General features: G+C 47.6%; 1 protein-coding gene across 20 annotated transcripts in view; it reads left to right on the plus strand.

Moving 5' to 3' along the window:
• Positions 1-23544, plus strand: part of Mtss1 (MTSS I-BAR domain containing 1) — a 137225-nt gene that overhangs the window by 90568 nt on the left and 23113 nt on the right. For 11 of the 20 annotated variants that reach the window (XM_041671798.1, XM_041671797.1, XM_041671805.1 and 8 more), the window contains 4 exons: positions 12987-13071; positions 14433-14524; positions 16991-17065; positions 21159-21170. In XM_041671798.1, the coding sequence (XP_041527732.1) occupies positions 12987-13071; positions 14433-14524; positions 16991-17065; positions 21159-21170 (264 nt within the window). The remainder of the gene's footprint in view (positions 1-12986; positions 13072-14432; positions 14525-16990; positions 17066-21158; positions 21171-23544) is intronic. The other 9 variants (XM_041671799.1, XM_041671804.1, XM_041671803.1 and 6 more) reach the window with 1 other exon arrangement.

Raw genomic sequence — 23544 nt, forward strand, 5'->3', positions numbered from 1 at the left:
CAGTCTGGGCTAGTCTAGCTAGCTAGTGAGCCCTGGAGCTCCACCTACCTTTCCATCTCTTGACATCTCCCTTTTGTCCTCAGTCGCCATGCCTGGGAATAAGCCCGCAGCTGGTGATGTTTCATCTGAGCCAAGGATGATGAAGAAGAAATTCTGATGTCATACTATAGCAGCCTCACCCAGCTGTTGGCTACTCCAGCTCTAGATGCTGAAGGTTCTTTCCAGAGCGGCTGCGAGAAATGGCAGGCTTATTGTTGAGAATACCATTTGGTAGGTCCCTTGTCCATCCTTATCCTCTGGCAAGCAGTTGTTGTCATGGCAACAGATCTGCTCCCGGGCAGCCTTTCTAATAGCATGGAAGGAGACTTGACACTTCTTTCCGAGGTTGTTGGTAATTATCTTCTCAAAAAATAAGTTCTTCTTATCGGGAACATTTTAATGGGCCTGGTTCTATCCTTTGGGGGGCACTTTGAAGTCTCTGTCAGCTTTATGTCTTCAAAAGACTGGATTCTCTGCCCCCATTTTTCTCAGATGCATGCTCTTTTAGGAAGAACTGTTATTCATATCTTGTTATTACTTTGCTCTTCGTGGGTGTGTAAATCCTTAACTTTATTTGAAAGGCAGGCCGAATAGCCTGTATCAAGTGTCTATAATTAGATTAGCTGTTAGGGACGCACATTTTCCATGACCTTGACTCTCAGAGGCAGAGCTGGCAACATGAGGGTCTTGAAATCCTTTCTCCCCTGGTCTGCCCACAAGCAGACAGAAGGACCTCTTGGGTGAGCCTAACCTGTATTTGTTGCTCTCTCCAGTAGCTCACATGTATTCGAGCTGCCAAAATGTTGGGGACACCTGTTTTCCATGGAGCTCATTTCCCCACCCCTCACACTCCTGCATATACCCTATTGAGCCTTCATCCCAGACACTCAGAATTCAAGGATGGCATGGAGGTAGTTGCTCTCCATAGGAGGTCACCGTGTGGCGGAGGGCACGGGCCCAGGGTAACCTGAGAAGGAGGAGGCACAGCAGCAACCGTCCTCGTCTCGGGAACCCATCCTTCCCTCTCATAACAGTAGTGTCAGGCTGATGGGTCCTGGAATCACCTGGGAGATGAGTGTCTGGGTGTGACTGTGAGGATTTTCTTGACTAGCTGAATTATTCCCCCTAACTGTCAGAGGGAAAGAAGAGTGAGCTGAACACTGGCATTCGTCCTCTGCCTCTGTTGTTCCACGTGAGCAGCTGTCTCCTTGCCTCGACGGACGTGAACCAAATCAAGTCCTTCCTCTCTTACGCTGCATCTCTGAGATGCTTGTTGATTATAGCGACAAGAAAAGTTACAGTGCCCCCGCCCTCCATCCTTTCACATGATGCGGAAGTGCCGGTGGCCTTCTGGCTACCCTAATCCTCTGCTAGGCAGGAGAGGAAAGCCCCTTTGTCATCACTTTAAAGACCACTGAAATGAGAATGGGGGCGGGGGGCTGGAGGCCAACAGACCTTTCCTGTTCAATGCCTGCCTTCCATTGGACCGCTTTGCCACCAGGCATATCTGGTACCTCAAACTTGTTTTCTCTAGACCAATTGTAATTTCACCCATTGGTAGGGGGACACCGGCTCAGAGGAAGAATCTTGTTTGGAAGGGGACCCTAAAGTGGGGGAGCGGGGCTAAGGCAGGAGCCCCACCCCAGCAGCCAACCTGTTGTCTTATGGATCTCATCCTGGTGATGAGTCACGTTTGCTGTGTTTCTACGACATATCTGGGACATCGCATCCACCAGCGTTCACCTGGAGGGTCATTGGTGTTCTCAGGACGGGCAAGGCGCATTGACGGATGAATTGTTCTGCCCTCTTCCCGTCACAGTGCGGGTGTGGTCTTGGCACAAGTTGCCATCTTTGGGGGAGCTGGTTAGAAAGGCTGACCCTCATGCCCTCCCCAGGCGGGCCCCCGAGGAATGGCAATCTTTCTGCATATTGAAGTCTTTAATACTGTTGTGTGACTTTAGGGATAGAGTTGAAAGCCCAGGGACGCAGCCTTATACTGTTCCTGCATTTGTGCTGGCCCTGCCAACCACCTAAACTTCTCTTTTTGACTGGGCCCAGATGCAACCTTACTACCTGATGATAATTAACCCAAGGCATAAAACTCATTTGTCAACCCCACTTTTGTCTGGGTTTAACTTAAACAGTCAATCCAGATAAGCTGTTTTTTTTTTTTTTTTTTTTTTTTTTTTGGTCTAGGTTCTAATCTTTCCCCGGGGGTTGAGACAGGAAGCAGTCAGACTCCCTGACAGCTCAGCTCTTGGCAGCTACTCCATACACCACTCAGGGGCCGTAAATCAAACCCAACTGGTCCCTGGGGATCAGGCCATGACCTTGACAGAGCAGCAGGCCATTTGTGTTAGCATGGTTGGTGTGCTTCCCCTCAGGACACCAGGCCAGCCTGTATCCCCCTCAGTTCCCTGCCTCTGGCAGCTTCCTGTCCTGTAATTGATGGCAGAGCAGTGAATGGCTTCAGATCATTCCGGCTAGTTGCTGTCTTTGTGTCCTGTTAGGAGAGCAGGTTGCTGAGTGGGTGTGAGGGGAAGAATGCAAGAGGAAGGAGAGGCAGAAGAGGAAGGGCGGATGTGGGTCATTAAAAAAGGACCAGCCTCTGACTGTGCCCCCCCCCATAACTGTGCTCCATGGTTGTGGGAACCAGGTGGGGTGAGAGACATTTTAGGAACTGAAGATTGAATTTTTCTAGCCTCTGCGGTGGACCCACCTTAAACTTTGTAAGCTCTTACCAAAAACATTTTAAAGGATTTTCATTTTTATCGTTTTTCTTCATGTGTGCATGTGTGTCCAGGTCTGATACTGTTCTAAAGCAAAAGATGGAATGTATTAGTTAGCATGAGTCAGGGAGGCTTTTCGGAATCCCCAGGCTCCTTTTCGGATTAACTCTTGACCTCGGGACTCATCTTGGGAACTGGAAACTGAAATTGGTTTTCAGCCCTGGCATTGGAAGAGAGAGAGAGGGGAGGCGGGATGTTGGGACACTCGGTGCTACTTTCTCCTGCCGGTGCATCCCGTGTGTTTGCTGTGCTGAGTGGTGACAGCCAGGTCCTCTGATGAGCCAGAGTTGGAGTTAGTTCTCCTTCAGCCTCTCCGCACCATTGTCAGCCTCGGCAACGTGAGGCCAATGTCAGCTGCAGCCAGTGGTGGCCACAAGGAGTACAGTCGGGTTTTTATTTGTATTAATATTACTTTAGGTTTGTGCGTACTTGTGTTGTACTTGAGGAGGGCACTGGGTGCCTGCATCAGATGCTCTAAGTCTCTCAGTGAGCCTGAAGCTCACCATGTTGACAAGTGAGCCAGCGAGCCCTTGGCACCTCCCTCTGTGTGCCCTCCAGTGCTAGACTTGTAGGCATACACAGCCATACCTGGCTTTTTCAAATGTGGGCAGCAGGGAGTCGAACTCGGGACCTCTTGCTTACACAAGTGTTCCTACCAACCCAGCCATCTACTAGAGTGCTGTTTTTTAGAATAGTAGCTGAGGTGTTTTTGCCAGAACTTGTCACATTGCAAGCACTAGGAGAGGCGTGACAAAAGCTTACAGTCCCAGCCTGGTTCATGGATGTGCAGAGGCCCCTTAAGCGAGGAGAGTTGCTTTTAGCTAGGAGCACATGAATGGGATCTGATGTTGGCGGGCTCAAGGGGCCCATGTTGTCGTGGGATGTGGATGTGTGAGCTCTTCACTGATCCACACATCCATTTTGATCTCACATCTTCCAGCTACCTTCTCAGTGAGTGATTCATCTGATCTGACTTGCCATGAAGGCTGCCTGGGAAGTAAACCCAGAGCTGGCTACTGTGAGCCTCCCCGACAGTTACAGTTTGGCAACTAAGAAAATGACATGTGGTTCCTGCATCAGGCCACGTCGGCTTCACTGGCTGAGCTGGTGTCCTCCAGTCTTCCTCGCCTGGCTCCAGAAGGAGCCTCTTTCTGTTCCCACATGGCAGAGGCTGGCCACGGCAGTGGGGGTTCATGGTTGCAAATGTCAGGGAGCCTGCAGTACTTCCTGGGTGACATCCTCAGAGGGGCTATACTCTGGGAAGGCAGACCCATGTGACCATGCTTGCTCCTATACTGGTTTTCCACACTGTGAATGTGTCCGTGGTTCATGTTTCCGTAATACCATCCTCGCTTTGCCTTTGAACAGCGACAAAGTGGAATACTGGTCTTTGTGGCTGCCAGTACCACGTATGCCAAAATCTCGTGCATATTGGTCTGAAGGCACCAGATGGCGGTGGGACTGTGTGGTTTTGTTTTCTGAAAAGTTGTGAAGTGGGAGACACCGAGAAGTGGGGGGACCAGCTGAATAATCGTCATCTGATAACAACTTGCATGGTCTTCCAGCCTGTGTGGGGGCACAACGGTGTCGTCAAGAAAGGGGACACTGACCCTCCCTGGTGATGGGAAACGTCACCCCAGCCCCTGGCATTCATTCTTGGGGCGCCAGTGGAGCAGAAAGCTCAATCTCAAGACCCCTCCCTCTGGGAGTTGTCTTGGTTTGGACTCAGATTCCACCTCTGGAAAAGCCCACCAAGCGCTGACCCCTCCCCAGGGTCTCTCTCCCTCGCCATGCTCCTGACCACCCGGGAGTGCTACATTTATTAAACGTGCTCTAATTTGGTCTGATTGGAATTATTTGCATCGACCTAACACCTAGAATTTGCTGAACGCACAGTATTAGCTGTCCCCTAAACACCAGCTGGGTTCCCCATCCGCACCCAGCTATGTACAGTTGCTGAATAACAGTTTTAAAATAAAAAAAAGGGAAATTCCACATGTGTCTTTCTTCCTTGAAGTTAAAGCTACTCCCTAGAATCACCATTGTGGTCAACAGGAAGTGGCGGTTCCTTTGTGAGGGGCTGGTACGGTTTATTTTTGAAAACCTGTTTTAAGATTTAGTTTTGACCTAAGGAGCCTTCCTCTGTAAGTTAAAGACACACTCTTGAGGCTTATGTGCTCATTTCCTTGAGTCTGTTGCAGGAACATCCTAGGCTATAGCAGTGCATAGGGAAGAGCTTGGACAGTTTTTACTCCGTTGTCAGGGCTGGCACGGGCTCTGGGTACTCTGCAGTGACTCCTGTCTGGCTGCTGCTCCTGAGGGCAGCCTAGTCTAAGGTATAGGGTCTGTATGATAATCTGGACCACTAGAAACTGGCGCTCTTTCTACTCTTTTGAGTCAAGGATGTCTGCGGACCCATCTTCTCCCAGCTTTGCACCTGGTCATCCCCAGGCTAAAAAGCAAAGTGCAGATGAATCCAGAAGTAACATGGCTTGTTACTCTGAGTGTACACCTTGACCCTAGATGAAAACACTCGTCCTATCACAGGAAACCAGGCAAGGGCCTCTGGAGAACACACAGCAGTTTTCCTGAGTGGGAGAAACTGCAGCAAGGAGGACTCCTCCCGACACCAGCAGCTGCCCCGCAATCCCGGGCAGGAGTGTGATGCTGGGGTGGCAAGCAGCTGCTTGTCTGTAAGGTGGCACCTCCCGCTTTCAAAGTCACTGTGAAACTCCATCACTGTGAAAATCCGTCTATCTGTAGGAGTGGGGTCTTTGTTGTTAGCGTAGGGGCTGTTTCACATCAAAGCACATAACTGGTCTCAGGTACATTTCCTAAACAGTGACTGAGTGTAGGAATGCTGTTTCATGGTCACACTGACTTCTGTTTGGGAGAGGGGTTATCTAGCCTGGTTTGGAGGCCATCAGAGGTGCAGGTGTGCCTACCATAGCCGAAATCTGGCTGGGCTCTTTGTCTGGAGTACTGAAGTATCCCTTAGAGAGCCATTATTTGATCTGTGTCTAGTTATTCTCCTACTGCCTTTAGATTGTGTTCTTTGTGCTCAGCCTGTAAGCAAAGCATGCTCTTTGCTTGCTGGAGTGTCGCCATTACACCTTTGCAGGCATGGGAACGGAAACTGCCTTCTTCTGCTGTTAGAATTCAGACTCACCCTCAGGATGCCGTTCTGTGGTACCATTGGCTCTCTCTACCAGAAACCTTCTCTCGTTGGTGAAAGACACCCGAAAGAGATGAGGGCACCTGGAGGAGGAGAGTTACACCCAGCTTCATGGTCAAGTCTGATGGATGCTTCACTCTTTGCATGAGTTTGTGAACACATGCGTGTGAGAGCGCACATGTGTGTGCTCACACCTGCTTCAGCCAAGGCGAGGGCTGGCCTCCAGGCATCCCCTCCGGTGGCAGATGGTATATGCAGCCATGCTCGCCTGCCCAGCCAGAGCAGCAGCTGGTGCACACTGAGGCAGCTTCTGCGGTACGGCACTGGGCAAGCCTCCAACCACTGCCAAGGTGAAAAGACACCTGACATTTTGAGTCTTCGGTGCTCCCTGAGAATAGGCGCTTGTGTGTGAAAGAGATCAAAACATTACAGCCTGCCAGGCCGTTGCAGAATTGGGCCTGGAGGGCCTGTGTGTCCCACGGCAGCCCCAGCATTCATTTCAGTAGGAGCTTTCCCTTCCCTTCCTGTCTGCACGGAAGCTGGTGATGTGATGGTGTGGAGCTCTGCAATAGAAAGGAACAGCCAAAGAGGTCCAGGGGTTCGAGGGCGGGGCAGCAGGCTCAGGGTGGTCTGGAGTCGGCTGCCCTTGCTTTGGGTGCTGCCAGGCTCTCTCGGGGTGCTTGGGTGTCACTGGGTGCACAGGGCGTCTTTCTCAGTTCCCAGCAGGTGCTATTGGAGGTGGGTAACGTGAAGGCATGTTTCTGGCATTCATGGAAACCAACCTGGTGCTGTTGGTTTCCTTCCTTGCCCGGGTTTACCAACTCCCTAGAGAAGAATACTATTACAAGCAGGAGGAGAGAGGCTGCTTACAGGTCGGCTAGTGCCTTATAATGGCTTCACGGCAGCCTGACCAAAACGAATTGTCCTGTCTTCCTCCTTCGGAGGACCTGGTGGTTATTGTTTCAGCAGCGCTCTGCATAACTGGCCCCTGGATGTAGCCATTGTGCCTTATTTTCCCTGTACAATATACCATCGCTGCCTTCTGTGCACTTGGAGTTGGGATCTTCGCTGGTGTGTCCCACCTGAGTTTCAGGCTTAACGAAGAGTCCTAAACTCCCAAACCTGTACAGACCTGTTGAACGGCTGTTGTAGATATGAGGTAGATAAGTCTTGGGACTATGGCGTAAAGATCAAGATTTGTTTCTTCTACAAAATGAGTGGACTGTTTAAAAAAGATGTGATTAAAGCAAGTTCCTTTCAGAAACAGTCATCACCAAAGTATGGATGAGGCAGTGGTTAAAGGGGTTGATAGGGTTAGGGGTGGGGCCCGCTGACGGAGGGCTTGAAAAGCATGCACCAGGACCCTGGGTTCAGTTGTGCAAGCATGCGCGCACACATAGGGGAAACAAAAAAGTACAAAAATTTAGATTACTCAGGATGCTTTATAAGAGACATAAATTAGAAATGATAGCTCATGTTAGGGTGTGAGAGAGTCAAAATAACACTGAATCAGTAGTAGGCCATATACTGCTTTTTGTTTTTTAAATACAATGTCAGCATCTGCATTGAAACTAGTCAGACCCTTACCAATGCCATGTGACCCCCCTAATTGGGGGGGGGAGGTGGAGCCCTTGCTCCGAAGCTGTATTGTTGACTGACTTCAGAGCTCCTCATTCTTTCCTGGTTTATCCCCCAGCTTAGCTCAGGAGATGGCAGGCTATTAGTGGGGTTCGAGCTTTGTGAGTATGGAAGTTCTGGGGCCATGGGCCCTATAGATCACCCGAGGATTATGCAAGGATGGGAGAGCATCTAAGAAACTGTCTCGTCCTGTGCTCTGCTCCTAGGAGGTTCCAGAGACTATTCTACTGTCTAGCGGTAACCCCAGGCTCCGTGAGCTTTCCAGCGTGAGCCCTTGGCAGGCCAGTCAAAACACTCAGTAACTCACTCCACCCTCGCGCTGCAGCCAGAGCAGTCCTTGAATCTGTTCTTCAGCTCTTTCCTGCCCTACTGCAGAATCCAGCCTGACAAAACAGCTTTCAGTCCTTGCCTGCCACCTGCCCACACGGCAGGCCCAGGCCACCTGCCCATGCAGCCCCTGCTGTGCTGGGAGGTGGAGGCGCCTGCAAATGAGGCAGCTTGGCGGGGTGTGACAATGCCACTTGATAGACACCGCCTTCCCAGTGGCAGTGGGAGGATTTGTCCACCCGGGCTACTGTTGGGAGGAAGGAACAGTGGCTCCCTGGCCTTTGCCTCTTAGTTTCCTTCCCACCCTCCGAGAAGCAGTCGTGAAACAATTTGTATTCTGTTTGTGGCGTGAAATGCTCCTCTTTGTCCTCAGTTGGGGACGTCTGCAGCTTGTCATAGCAGGAAGAAGTCTTCCAGAGAGCAGTCAGACAAAGCAGGGTTGAGGTATTGCCTGTTCTGCTTAGCTGCTGTGTGGCCTGTTAGCAAGCCCTGCTGGGGTGCGAGGAAGGTGCCTTTCTCCTAGGTTGCTGGGAAGCGGAGTGCGTGTGTGCGCACACGCATACATCTGTGTATGGGTGCACAGCATGTAAAACTGTGTGGGGACCGGAGATCAATGTTGGGTTTCTTTCTCAGTCGCTTCTCTGCTCATTATTAATTAATTAATTGATTGATTAGAGATCGGGTTTCTTACTGAGCCGGGCGTTCATTGGTTGCCTCAACTGGCTAGCCACCCAGTTCTAGAACCCTCTGCCTTCCCAGCCCCAATGTCACAGGTGTGTGTCACTTTTGACATGGATTCCAGACTCTGTCTAGGCCTTTCCTAAGATTATCTTACATTTATTTTCAACGTTTTGTAGTAAAAATGTATTCATTAAGTCAGTGAAGTGCTTGCCATGCAAGCTGGGACCTGAGTTCAGCCCCCCAAACCCATGTAAAAATGCTGGGTATGGTGGCACATGCCTGTCATCTTGAGAAGATGCGAACAACCCTGGGGCTCCCTGGCCAGCCAGCCTAACCCAGTTGGTGAGCTACTTCAGCAAGAGACCGTACCTCAAAGAGTAATTTAAAAAATAATGAAGAGAACAAATTGTGGAAGGTTCTTGATGTCAGCCTCACACACATAAAGAAAAAACAAACAGATTGTTGGTCCAGCCTTCAAATGATAAATACTCGCTCATTCGAGGAGGAAGCGCTCATCCACCCTGCAGGAGGCCAGGTGCCTAAACCAGCCATTTGTGGTTCCATAAATACTCCCATTGTCACATTGGACCACTTCCAGATGTCCTCTCTTTCTTTGTAGCCCCAGCCAGTTTCCTCCAATTCAAACCTGCTGAGTGTTTTCTTTTCTTTTTTTTTTTTAAGTCCTAGCGGAGGTCAGAAAAGCATCAGCTGTTGCTAAGCTCTTCCACAGATAGATCTATTTTTAGGGTGACCCATAATGCTGGGACCAGCAAGTTCCAGCCCTGGGTCCCAGGGTCCACAGGGAGTGTCGTCTGCCTCCTGCCCCCATGCCAGGTACAGTGATACTGCCAGTAGGAAGTCTTCAGTAGGTTCCTTCATTTCCTGTCCTCTCCGGGGCTTCCTGTGCAGGGACACAGGGGTGGGGCACAGGCAGTATGTTCAGAAACTGCTTGGTAGCAGTCGGCCGAGAACTCGGCTGCCCTCAGAAGGCCCTGGGGATGAAATAAATATGGAAAATATTGGGAAGGCACTGAAATAATAGGACAGAAAAAACGGGATGGGGTGGAAGGACTGGACTAGGTCATGATGTTTTTCAGCCTCTAATTCTACCTCAAGGAGATGGAAGTGTGGGTCCAGAGTAGACCCCCAACTCCTGGCTGTCTGCACTGGCTTTGTCAGGACAGATTCTAGCCATTCAGGCACCCATTACAGTTCTAGACACAAGAAGCAAACTTTGAGAGCTGGCTGAACAAAACCTTTCCACTCTTGCTAGTGGGTAAATGAGGAAGCTGGGCTTCCGCTGGACTCTGCCCCTTCCTATCTTTTTTGTCTATGTAAAGTGTCACGTAGTTGAGTGTGTCTGAATGCACAAACCCAGAAGATTCAGCTTGGTCGAGTGTCATTTACTGGTCCTGTAACCTTGGACAGACGCTTACAGTACTTCTTTCTCCTGCCCGTGGAAAGGGCATGGCGACATTATCAGTACATCTCGGAATATTGTGAGGATGAATGATTGAATATACGAAAAGTACTTAAGCCAATACCTAAACATTCGAAGCAGCACCGAGTGATACATGATTCTGTTTCTAAACAGCTGTGTCCTATTCAGTTGGGTGTCTATGCCTTATGGTTCATTTAACTAGATCATTGTACGGGGATTTTTTGATGTAAACATTTTAATCATTGTCCTCATAGGTGAGGATTCGCCATTTTTCTTAATTATTCCCTCAGGTTAAATTCTTAGGATTAGAGTTGCTGGGTCAAAGAGCGTTATTTTTAGGTTCTTTCTTGATCACTGCTACCGATTTTCCTCCAGGAAGGCCTTAGTCTACCTTCCTAGCAGCAATGAATAAGTGGGCCAATATCCTTGTGTGGCCATGTTATTAACTTTTAATCAGATGAAGGCACAGGAAGAAGAAACCTTTTCCTGGGGATAAAGTGTTCTCATTCCTCACCTTTGTTCATGAGCAATAAAAATCCTAAAGCCTCCAGCAGAGGATGGAATGGGAAGACAAATGGAGGGTGTGAGAATTGCGCCCTCTACTGGTGGTCCCTGGAAAGGCACAAACACTTTCTCAGATGCACATGCTGGAAATGGGGTTTTGGGGTGGTCATTGATCATGGTGGATGTGGCGGGGGGGGGGGCGGGACACAGCGTCTCATATATCCTGCACTGGCTTTAAATTTGCTGTATCATTGAAAATGGCTTTGAATTTTTTAACCTCCTGCCTCCATCTCTGGAGTGCTAGGATTACAGGTCTCTGCCACTATGGAAGCCTCATGGAGCCCAAAGGCTTCCCTACGTGCGAGGCAAGCACTCTTCCTACCAACCCCAGCCCCCAGAGGCATCATTTAAATGCCAAACCAGCCCTGGGATTCCAATTGCTTCTTGCTCAAGGTTTTACAGCACTGTTTAGCGGTAAAGTGTGAGTTTTATTCGTCAGGGAAAAACATGTCACTGGCTGGAGATATGTTCAGATACTCAAGTCTGAGGATGTAGTAGGGGATCCTGCAGTTGGCCCCGAGTGAGACCGGACCAAGATGTTGCTAACTGACAATACACAGGACAGCCTCATGACAAGTGTCTAGTATAGATTGTCAGAAGTTCTAACTGAGAGGACTGGGCAAGCTCCCTGGGAAAGCAGTTTTTTGGGGTGCTATAAAGTACAGAATTATTATTGTTTTTGTGGATGAGAAAGGGTCTCACTGTGTAGCCCTGGCAGGTCTAGAGTTTGCTGTGTAGACCAGGCTGGCCTGTGGATTAAAGGATCTGCTGGCCTCTGCAAGGGAGCCGGACTCACTTGTTTATTTACTTAGTTTTGAGACAAGGATTAGCCCCAGCTGGCCTTGAACTCCTGGTAGACCACTTGCTCCTGGTTCCCAGGAGCTGAAGCTTTGCTAATTGGTAGCTACTTTTTTTTTGTTGCTGTTGTTATTTGCTTGTAGAGAGCTCTTAGCTTGTGGAATAAAATGGAAAACGAGGGGAACTGAACCAAAACACAAGCATTTCTGTGGAGAGGATGAAACAAAATGTAACCCATATAATGCCATATCTTTTAATAAGAGGGATTTGTTTGTTTGTTTTTTTCTTGGTGACTTAGTTAAACCCGCCATAAATTCCTGTGGCTTTCGTCTGAATGTTTTGTTGGTTAGAAAACTGCTTTAGTTGACACTTCCCCCAGTTTCACAAGTTACATGTTTGTGTTTTCCTAATGTTTGTGACTGCGCCCTCCAGGGTCCTTATGGAGTTATGATCTGAAGTGACAATTTGTTCTCCACACGTCCCAGCAAATACTGATTCAATAATTTTTCCCAAAACGGGGAGGAACAGAAGAACTTCAAAACTAATAATTAGAAAGGGTGTGGCTGAAGGGAAGGAACAAGAAGAATCTTGGAAAAAAATCAAACCATGCTTTAACTTCCTTCCCACATTTGCTGAACTCCAAGATCTCGGTCACCAGTGTCCAATTAAAAAATATTCCATGACTTCGCTTTGCTGTAGCTTTATTGTAGAATTGCAAGCATCCTGAAATAGTGAGCCAGAGGCCCTTAATTATTCCAAAACAACCTTGAGGGTTATTTGGGCAGAGAGGGTCAGGGTGGGGGAATCTTTAAATCTTTCCGTGTGTGTGTGTGTGTGTGTGTGTGTGTATGTGTGTATATATATATATATTAGATATTTTCATAGGAATTATATATTTTATATATATTAGATATTAGATATTTTCATAGGAATATTTTTTTGTTTTTTGTTTTGTTTTCTGAAAGAGAGCTTCTCTTTGTGTAGTTGTGGCTGTCCTGAAACTCACTCTGTAGACCAGGCTGTCTTCTAATTCACAGAGATTCCCCTGCCTCTGCCTCCCAAGTGCTGGGATTAAGGGTGTGCGACACCACCGCCTGGCAAGAGAAATAATATTTTATTGTGTGAGCATGTGTCAGACAGCGATCTCCAGGAGTTCTTTCTCTACCATCTGTTGAATTCTGGTCTCTGGCTTTGGCACTAGGGCTTTAACCCTTGCTGTCTCAGCCTGGAGACGTACGTACCTGCCAAACTACAGGTCCCAGTAAGGATTTTGTAAGTTTGATTTCTGACTCACGATCAACAGTACAAAATGAACAAGAAAACTTAAGACTAGAAAACAGTACAGTAAGAGTAACCTTAGTCTTGGTGCTATGCAAACGAGCCGCATTACACAGATTCACATGTGTGTGTACAAAGAGAAGTTCTGAAGGTAGTGGCCTAGGTTCTACGGCGGTGTGGTGAGACTTGACTCATGTTTAATATCGAATTCCTGCTCTTGCCCTGTCCTTCAACTGAGCTGCCTCTGCTTTTCCAGGTGGTACCCGGGAGATTGGCTCGGCACTCACCAGGATGTGCATGCGGCACAGAAGCATCGAGGCCAAGCTGAGGCAGTTCTCCAGGTGAGGAGCATCCGTCTCTATTCTAGCGGGTAGGGTGAGGGGTGCAATGACATGGCATCTTCTCCCGGTAGTGTTTAAGGCCGTACACCCCCGTTCTGCTGCTCCGTCACTGAGTGAGCTGGGACTCTGCTCTGTGCTGGGATAAGGCCATGCTGGGCTTGCGGTGGACTCTTAGTCCAGCCCATGCCCCCCTGCCCTTCCTCCCACAGCTCTCCTCATCGCCCCCTAGCTGTGGAGATGACGTGTACTGCTCCCCACAGGAGCCTCGGGAAGGAGTGACATACGCCTGCCCTGCCCTGTGCCCCAGGCCCGTGTGCTGGTGGTAGAGCCACCAAGAGGGAGTGGTACCCCAGTTATTAGGCACCAGGGGTAGGGTGAAAGGGCGATGGCTGGCTCAGGGATTTGGAGTCACTGTCAAATACAAATGGCCCTTGTGTCCCGAGCAGATCAGCACAATCCAGCATTGTCCTGTCTTTTTTTGAGGTGATGCATGAGTACCCAGACTTCTCTGCCGTTGACTAGAAACTGGCACTTGCTAATTGAGAATGTTCTGGGTCGCTCCCGTCTGTCTCCTTGTGCAGTTACTGTATCTTTAGGATTTTAGGTCCTGAGTGCCTGTAGCACCTGGGGTCTTAAACAATTGCTTTTTCCTTTCTCTGAGTTTTAGAAGACACGAAGTTAAGCTCAGGTGTTTCTGCCTCTTGGTGGCTTCCACCGTGTGGCCAGAGGAGAGACCTCAGGTTTCTGCCACCTGCCTTATAATGTGGGCTGGAAGATCGCAGAGGGTATGAGCAGAGGTCTCTCCAGCTAGGCATGAGCCTTTTCTACGTAGTTGTTTTTATATTTAATTTTATTATTTATTTGTTTGTTTGTTTATTTATTTGAGACAAGGGCTCACAAGATATCTCTGACTGGCCTAGAACTCGCTGAGTGGACCAGGTTAGCCTTGAACACACAGAGATCCACCTGCCTCTGCTTCTTGGTTGTTGGGATTAATGGTGCGGAGGCATGCGCCATCACCCCATCTTACATTTCTACAAAACTTCTTAGTAGTCATAAAAAGTATCCTGAAGGCCATGGCTGTTCTGAAGGTGGACAATATTGAGGCAATAGTGGTTCGCTACTCTGCCTTTTACTTGCTTCAAGGAAATGATTTAAGTATGTTTGACCACTAAATGCAAATCCTTTGGAGCATCCTGCTAGCCCAGCCTGGCCTCCAACTGGTGATCCTCCTGTCTCCTGAAGTGCTGGAATTGATGACAGGCGAGCCTACCACACCCACCACCTGGTGGGCATCTCGACAACAGGAAATACCCGCTTAATCACTTAATCTCTCCTTTTCTTTATTTTTTTGACAAAAGTGCGTTGATTGATTGCCTGATAAACCCGCTTCAAGAACAGATGGAAGAATGGAAGAAAGTGGCCAACCAGCTGGACAAGGACCATGCAAAAGGTACAGAGGCCTGGAGCATGGAAGCTGTGGTGCTGCTGTGGCTGGTGCCACTGCTGTACTTGGTTTCTTTTGTTACCAGAATGGCTCAGAACCCTCTCCGTCTCTCCTCCTCCTGTAGGCATTTCATTCAGCTTTGGGGGACGAGGGGTCCAAAGTGTCACCATTGTGACTGACTGTTGTTTGCCTGGCATGGAACATTGCTAGGCACTCAATCCTCTCTCTTACTGCTCTGTGGTTTTGTGGTCACTGAATTTAACATGAGTGTAGTTGCCTTAGCCAGGGTTATCAGTGCTGTGAAGAGGCACCGTGACCATGGCAACCCTTCGAAAGCAAACATTTAATTGGAGTGGCAGCTTATAGTTCAGAGGTTCAGTTCGTTATCGTCATGACATTAACATGACGCTGTGTAGGCAGATGTGGCTCTGGAGCTGAGACTGCTACATCTTGCAGGCAACAGGAAATCGACTGAAATATTCAGAAGTATCCTGAACATAGGAACCCTCAAAGCGCGCCCCCACAGTGACACACTTCCTCCAACAAGGCCATACCCACTCCAACAAAGCCACACCTCCAAATAGTGCCACTCCCTATAAGGTTATGGGCCTGATTACATTCAGCCTCCCACATTCCACTCCCGTAAGCTTGTAACAATATAGGGCACAATGCATTTAGTCCGACTTCCGAAGTCCCCATAGTCTATCACAGTCTCAACCATGTTTTCAAGTCCAAAGTTCAAAGTCTCTTCAGCGAGTCATACAATCTCTTAACTGTAAAACCTGTAAAAATCAGAATCAAAAAGCAGACCACATACTTCAAGCATATGAGGGCACAGGACACATTCTGAAACACAGGGAAGGGAGCATAGCGAGGACTTGCTGTGCCAAAACAAGACTGGAAACCAGCTGGGCAAACTCCAGACTCTGCACGTCCGTGACTGACATCAAAGTGCTCTTTAGATCAACTGGAGAGTGTGGATGCCCCGTGTCAGGTGGTCCTGAGACGGGCCACTTTCTGATCTTAAGAGTGGTTGACTGTGCTTGCGTAGACTGGACAATGAAGATTACTCCACATGCCTGGAAGCTGTCTGTAACCACCGGGGACTTCGCATCCATCCAAGTCGTCCATCCTCTGTGTTCAGGCACCCAGAGTGATTGGTTTCCCTGAGTTCCATGTCTGTGCACTCATTGGTGCCACAAAATACATAGATTTATTTAGTTGGTTTTTTGGGTATGTGTGTGTGTGTGTGCATGTTCCTCTAAAGTTGATGGTCAGCTCTGGTGGTCATGTTCCTTTAACTAGGAGCCATGTTACTGAAAAACTTGAGTGACATCCAATGAAATATTTTGATAAAAGAATGTTGTAAAATAATGAAGGCTTGTGTGCACTGAGGAACTAGACAATTGTGAGCCGCCATGTAGGTGCTGGGAATTCAACCTGGGTCCTTTGGAAAAGCAGCTAATACTTTTATTTGCTGAACCATATCTCCAGCCCTCATTCCCATTTAAAAAAAAAAAAAACGTTATAATTTACCTTCAATAGGGAAAATGGCACCTTGAATCTGTGTCTCTTCTTGATGCTTATTTTAAAAGTAATTTTCTTCTTTAAGAGCCACGACTTAGTGGTGTTTCTCCTCTTGAGGTCTAGCAACTGTGTATGAAACAGTACTTAAATCTTCAGCTTTTCTGTGCCATCAAGGAGGTGGGCAAATTTACAGGATTTATTTTCCCACTGTGTGTAATCAGGTCCTGGTTGTCATCTCTTGAGCTTCTCATGTGTTCATTTGTTTCATTAAGTAAAAAAGAAAATAGAAATACGTGAATATTATTTTCAGATGGAGAAAGAATTGATAGTTTAATTTGATTTGTGTATTAAATGCACAGCAAAGCTAACTATAAAAGAGATTCGAAGACCGATGAGTAACGCTTATCTGTGGGTGATTTTCCTGAGCCTCTTAGAAGCCTGTTTCTCTTAATCCCAGCACTCGGGAGGCAGAGGCAGGCAGATCTCTGTGAGTTCGAGACCAGCCTGGTCTACAGAGCTAGTTCCAGGACAGGCTCCAAAGCCACAGAGAAACCCTGTCTCGAAAAACCAAAAAAACAAAACTAAACAAAACAAAACCTGTTTTTCCCATTAGCTTGTTTATGCCTTCAGCAAATGCATCTTGGATCCTAAGGGCCTTGGGAAAGTAGGTAATGCTGGTGATCTTCCCTGAATTCTAATAGACATATTGTGACTTTTTTTTTTTAATTATACCGTCCCCAGTGACATCTTCTCTTGGTGTGGGCAAGGAAAGACTGTCGTGTGTCTGTTTGTTTTTCATGTAAACAACGCCTTTGTGGTGAAATGTCACAGTGATTTTTATCATTGTGTATTTGGAGATAGCTGTTGGCTGTGTGTTGAGATTATGCTTTCTGGGAGGGAGGTTGAGCAGAGCGGTAACACTGTCAATGTTCTGCTTTCTCTTAGAATATAAGAAAGCTCGCCAGGAGATAAAAAAGAAGTCCTCTGACACGCTGAAACTGCAGAAGAAGGCGAAGAAAGGTAACCGAAAAGTCTGCAACGGTCCTAGGGCTCTGAGAGGAACTGAAAGTGTGCTGCGTGTGGGCCAGAAGCTGTGCAGTTCATAGGCCTCCTTAGTCGGGGCGGGGCGGGCCCCACCCACCTGGCTTCAAGTTCTTTTTCTCTTATTTTATGAGTGCTGGTGTTTTCCCCTCATGCACATCTGTGCACCACGTGTGCTAGTAGCACCCGTGCAGACCAGAAGAGCATCAGGTCCCCTGGAACTGGACTTACAGATAGTTGTGAGCTGCCGGTGGGTGCCGGGAACTGAACCCAGGTCCTCTGGAAGAGCAGCCGGTGCTTTTAACCTCTGAGCCAACTCTTCTGTCCATGCTTAAAGGTTCTTAAAGTGCAGGGCATAGATGAGCGAGAAGCTCTTGTCAGGTAGTCTTTATCATTCCCCTGCCTCTGTCTTCCAATAGGGCAGCTCTTTGCCCGCTGTGCTCTGTGGTAAAGTCCTTGGAAGCCCTAGGATAACGCAGAGGAGCCTTTATGCAAATGTTCTATAGTAATTATCACGGAAACGATGTCCTCCTCCTCCTGCATCTTTCATGACCCATATTCTCTGAAATCCTCATTTGAGTCTTTCAAATTTATGCGCAGTGGCTGCACTGGGAGCCTAGAGACTTAGTCTTTGTTGTCTAGGGGATTTTTTAAATATGTTTCTGAGGGCAGAGACCTAGGATTCACCACCAAGGGAAGCCAGGCAGATGTAAGCTGTCTCTTTGCACCCTGTTCCCTGTTCCTCGTGACAGACCAATGAACTGTCACATCCAGGAGCCGTCCTCGCCTCTCCAGATCGGATGGGGTTTAAAGACAAAAGGTCTGGCCGTGTCCACTTTGCAAAGATTTGTAACATTTCCCGGAGCCTGAAAATTGCTCTTGAGTAGGAGAAAGCAGCGATTCTTATTACTTTTTTTTTTTAAGTTGTTGAATCTCCACTGATAGGATGGGTTCTTCCTGCAGGCTGCTTTATGGGAGGTAGTGCCAAAGGCTGTTCAAAACAACCTTTTTAGGGAGAGACCCCAACCCCTCCATTTTCTCTTTTCTCGACAAACAGTGATTGTTCAGAATGAAAACACATTTCAAGAGGTGAAGTGGGGGGGGGGAGGTACCTTGGAAGGAAGGGTTGGCTCCATAAAACTCACATTTTTCACAGGGCCCTTCCCCTTCAGTTCTGACAGATACCCTATGCCTGTTTCAAGATGCGTGCAGTGGCGTTTTTAGAGACACTCATATTTTCTGTCCTTCTTGGCTGCTGTAGTTTCTCTGGGATGTGAGTTACGGGGTTTGTGTATCTTATTCTCTCTCATGAGGGCACCTGGCAGCTGGCATTTGACAAGTCAGAGGATTTACAGCCTGTATTGTTCTGGCGAGTCTACAGGGCAGTGGTGTGCAGGAAGATGCCGCTGTAGTCCATCAGTCTGAGGCCCCTAGAAGAGCAGACTGTCCGCCTGGTTCGCAGCTTGGCAGCCGTGAAATAGGAGTGATAGTGATCCTGATGAGGTGGTCCGGGGGTGATGCTTACACTTAGAGAAGGTTTGGGGGCCTGTTGAAAAGGATAATGGAGAGGTAGCTGTTCCCCTCAGCCTTCTCAGGGTTCTATTGTCAGAGGCCTCAAGCTCCTGGATGCAGAGGTAATCTGTTTTATCTAAGCCCTACCTGAAGCTGAGAGGGTTTTCCAGTCACTGGTCTTTTCCAATTAGCAGAATTTGGACCTCTGGGTGCAGCCCGATGGCTTGGTCACAGTGGACCATTAGAGGAAGTTGTGCCAAACAGACCTGCCCAGTGTTGGTGCAGGCTGTCTGGGCCCTAATGAGCTGTGCATCCAGGCTAGAGAGGATGATTCAAGACCCAGGACGCTGGGCTGTGCCAAGCAGAAATGCGCCTGGCCTTGGGACTCGGGAATAATTGGCATTGAATTGTGAAGTGTCTTGAGGCATTTTGGGCCTAAGGCTGAGAGAGTGGAGGCTGTGATCAGGTGGTTCTGAAGTCCTAACAAGGTCTCCTCACTAGATCCTGTGCTGGATCAGTGGCCCGCTGCTTGGTGATTTCCTAGTTACTTCAAGTTTGATTTCTTTATCATCCCTGCCCCGCCCAAATATCCAAGTCTATTTTTAGACTTACAATTGTATGATTGTGGGTAACCTTCCAGAAGACTCTAGGGTCATGATTCTGTCAGGATCTTGAGGGGGTGCTCTCCCAGAAGGTGTCTGAGTGGAACATAGGCTGGAAAAGCCATTGTTTAAGGGTAGGAGGAATTCTGAGCCTAGTTTGGGGTTCTGGTTAGCCGAAGTTTCCCATTCTGATGGAAAACCCGTTGAGTTGAGATTGCTTACATCCTTCAGGTGATAGATAATACATCCTTCAAGTGCTGGGTACCTGGACTCTGCTCATGAAATGTTAGTGGTCTGGGCTGGAGTCCCGATGGAGTTGAGCCTGACTCCTGCAGCCAGGGTGTCTTTGGCGCTCTCATGAGGCAGCCTTCCAGTGAGTGCTTTTCAGAGACTGATCTGTGATATGGTAATTCTTCTCACGTTCCATTCGGAGATTTCAAATGCATCCATGCAGACCAGCCTGGCATTAGCCTTGTCTTTGACAGTGGTAGACACTAATACAGGATGTGGCTCATGAACAACTTGTGTCCCCTACTTCTTACCCCACAAATGTAATTGTTGACATGTTTATTCAGCCCTCTTTTAACTGTAGAGCCTGGTGATTAGTAATCTAACAGGGTTTCAATATTTCTGTCGCAAACACTCTTAAGTGGTATGTCTTCTGTTAGGTGACATTTTAAAGGGATTTGGGATCTGCTCCATCCTGGGATAAGTGTACAAGGCTTCCTCATTCTCCAAGGCAGGCTTGTCAGGTGCTCACAAAGCCAAGAGCAAGGGACCAGAGAGAGGTGACTTGACCCTCAGAGAACTTCTGGTCTGAGGCACTGGGTCAGGGGCAGAGCCAGCATTAGTAAATCGTGAAGGAGACACGCATTACTGTGCACAACCAGCGTTCTTACTTCTCAGGATCTAACGTTTATGTTATTATCATTGCTTGTGTGTGTGTGTGTGTGCTAGTGGGGGGCGTTTGTGAGTCAAACCCACACCCAGGCAGATTTTCTGCTGCTGAGCCACATCCACAGTATATGGTTTATTAATTTAAATTTAAAAATTGGTTTGAGAATGTGGCTCAGTTAGGAGAATTGTTGGCTTGTATGTACAAGGCCCTGTGTTCCAGCCCTCAGCACTGCAAAACAGTAAAAGTAAAGATTGAGTTAATGAGTCTTCTGTTCCCGCCTGTAACCACTAATGGTTCATTTTGTCGGGGTCTTGATTTGAGAAAGAAAGTTGGAATGTTGGTGTTTGTTTTTTGAGTCAGGTCTCTCTGTATATCCGTGGCTGTCCTGGAACTCACTCTGTAGACCAGGCTAGCCTTCCTTGAACTCACGGAGATCTGCCTGCCTCTGCCTCCCAAGTGCTGGTATTGAAGGTGTTTATCACCACTGCATGGCTGATGTTAGCCCTCTAAGTAGGCAGATTCTCTCCCCCCTACCCCTAAGTATCTAGAAATCTAAGGTCAAATACTGGGAATACGGGGGGGAGGGGATGCCCACAGAATTCTGCACCAATAGAATGTTTACTATTGTGTTAAAAATTTAGATTCCTTAATATTTTTCATTTTTATCCCACTGTAATGTTAGAACTATAGTTTTCTTTTTCTCTCCCAAGTTAAGGTTTTCCTTAAACTCACTGGCCTCTTCTTGGCATGTATTCTTTCCCTCTGTCTTTAGCAAACCCTTATCCTCTTGTTGTAGAAATGACCAAGTAGCAAGGTGAGGAGGACTTGAGTAGGAATGGCTGAGAAGGAAGGATATTGGCCAGGCAGGAGAGGGGAGCTTGGACTTTGTAGTTTCTGGAGGCCGTGGGTCTGATCATTGGAGTGTAAGTGCGCCAGCCAGCAGCTGTTGGACGCGAAGGGAAGGTTAGGCAGGCGCTGCTCGGATACCAGTTTGACGTTATTGTTTTCCTTTCCGTGTCAAATATGTATCCTGCACTTCCTCACCTTGCGCCCCTGCCAGTGGATACTCAGGGTAAGTCTACACTCCAAATCTCTGGTGGCTGGCTCCGGTGTGGTCCTTGCTGTGCGTTGTTCAGACCTATGCTAGCTATCCACGTTTTCCTGCTGGCTCAGAATAATCACTTGTGCTTGTTTAATTTCTTATAAATTTAAGGAAATAATCTATGTATGTTTTAATCATTTCCTTGCTTAGGCATTTGCCCGTTGATGCTGTCAGCACCATATGAAGAATTGTGTCTTCATAAGTCAGTGTTAGATTCTACTAAGTTCTAAGAAGGAATCTACTAAGTTCTTTAAATGCACCCTTGCATAGGAAGTCAATATATTTCTATGTCCATGCATACATACCTAAGTAGCTATGAATATATTTGTTGATTCCAGATGCAAACAACTATGACCCTAAATACCAACTCCAAAGAGTTTTCGAGTCAGATGCGTTATTTTTAAGCCCGCAGAGTATCTACCATTGTCTACCCAGGACCAATCATCTTCCAACAACAAGAGCAGAAATAGATTTTACTTTGGCAGTTTGTGAAATTCTTCATTTCTAAGGCTTCATATCTTTCGATTCAACTCAAATTTCGATTCAATTCAAATTAAAGTGATTTTCTTGGTCAGATGTGAACCTCACTCTGGTGATCATGATGCTAAACTGCCATTGGCTCTGGAGTCTCACTGCTCACACCCCGTCTTGGGAAAGTGTCCGTGTGGCTCTCGTGCCTGAGTGGCCCATTGTTCTCTGAACTCCCAAGAAGTGTTTGCATTGGCTCCTGTCACCTGCAAGCTCCATTTGCATGGGTCTCCTTTGACAGGGCTTGGATGGCTGCTCTTGGTGGGGACAGAGTCTTGCCTCTCTGTCATTTTGTGGTGCTACTGGGCTAGTCATTCCCCAGTTTAGAAAGGGCAATCCCTTCCTGGTCTCAGTATTGGGACTATGAAACCCTATGAGAAACAGATCTCTCAGTGGCGTGTATATATTTACAGTGTTGTGCAGCCAACCCCACTATCTAGTTTTTTTTTTTATAAACATTTATTTATTTACTATGTATACAATATTCTGTCTGCGTGTATGCCTGCAGGCCAGAAGAGGGCAGCAGACCTCATTACAGATGGTTGTGAGTCACCATGTGGTTGCTGGGAATTGAACTCAGGACCCTTGGAAGAGCAGGCAGTGCTCTTAACCGCTGAGCCATCTCTCCAGCCCCCACTATCTAGTTTTAGGACAGTCTTATTGTTCCCACAGACACCTCATGCCTTTCCATTGTCGCTCCTGCCACCCTCTCCCCAGCTTTCCCAACACCCACTCCCCTGCTTTCAGTCTTTGTTCACTTCTTCTGGATATTTCAGATAAGCTGAATCATAACGCATGCACCTCCAGTGACTATCAGGTTTTGTTTTTGTTTTGAGACAGGATTTCTCTGTGTAGCCCTGGCACTCTCTCTGTGGACCAGGCTGGCCTCGAACTCACAGAGATCTGCCTACCTCTGCCTCGGGAGTGCTGGGATTAAAGGCATGTGCCACCAGTGCCCGCTGAACTATCAAGTTTTCTAAGACCCTTTACAGCGGGTGTAATCAGCCCGTGGGGTAAACAGCATTGTGTTTTTCGAATTGCTAAGAGGTAAGATTGGAGTGAAGAAACCACACACAAGATTCTGCTCACTTCCAGGATGTCTCCACAGCCCTTGCTGGTTCCCTGTGTTATGCACACAAGTCCATAGGGCAAAGGGAGCTCTGTGGATCAGTCACAGTGTCTGTGGGCAGAGGCAAGGAAAAACCAAATGAGTTTTAAGGCATGCTGGAAGGTATGGATCTTCTTTTTAGCAGTTTTGTGATAATTCTTGGGGTTTGTCAGTGTTGTTCAGTGTAGAGCATTTACTTAGCGTACACTAGGCGCTAGGTGTGTTCCCTTAACCCCTTTGCAACACTCCATAAACGAAGGAAAAAAGGGGGAAAATCTTTTTGATTGAAAATTGCTACTTCCCTCAAGTAACAGCTTTGGCTGTCCTGGAACTCACTCTGTAGACCAGACTGACCTTGAATTTGCAGAGATCCACCTGCGTCTGCCTCTGAGTCCTGGAATTAAGAGCTTGTGCCACCACTGCCTGGCTGCATCTCTTTCTTTCTCTCTCATTAAAAAACAACCAGGCACCTAAAAATAAAATAAAATAAAAACAGACAAACCTTAGGACAAACACACAAAATAGTTGAAAAAGAAGCACAGGACACACATAGATGTAGAAACACACATATTCACACACCTGTAAAAATACCTAGAAACACACAACTAGAAACCACAACAGAGGGACATATGTTTTCTGTACATATGTTCTATATGCATATATGGAGTTGGTGTGTGTGTGTGTCTTGAATCCCAGGTTCCTGCATAA

This window comes from Microtus oregoni, unplaced genomic scaffold (assembly GCF_018167655.1).
Source record: "Microtus oregoni isolate MIOR12 unplaced genomic scaffold, Mior012 000022F_ref0000154, whole genome shotgun sequence".
NCBI lineage: Eukaryota > Metazoa > Chordata > Mammalia > Rodentia > Cricetidae > Microtus > Microtus oregoni.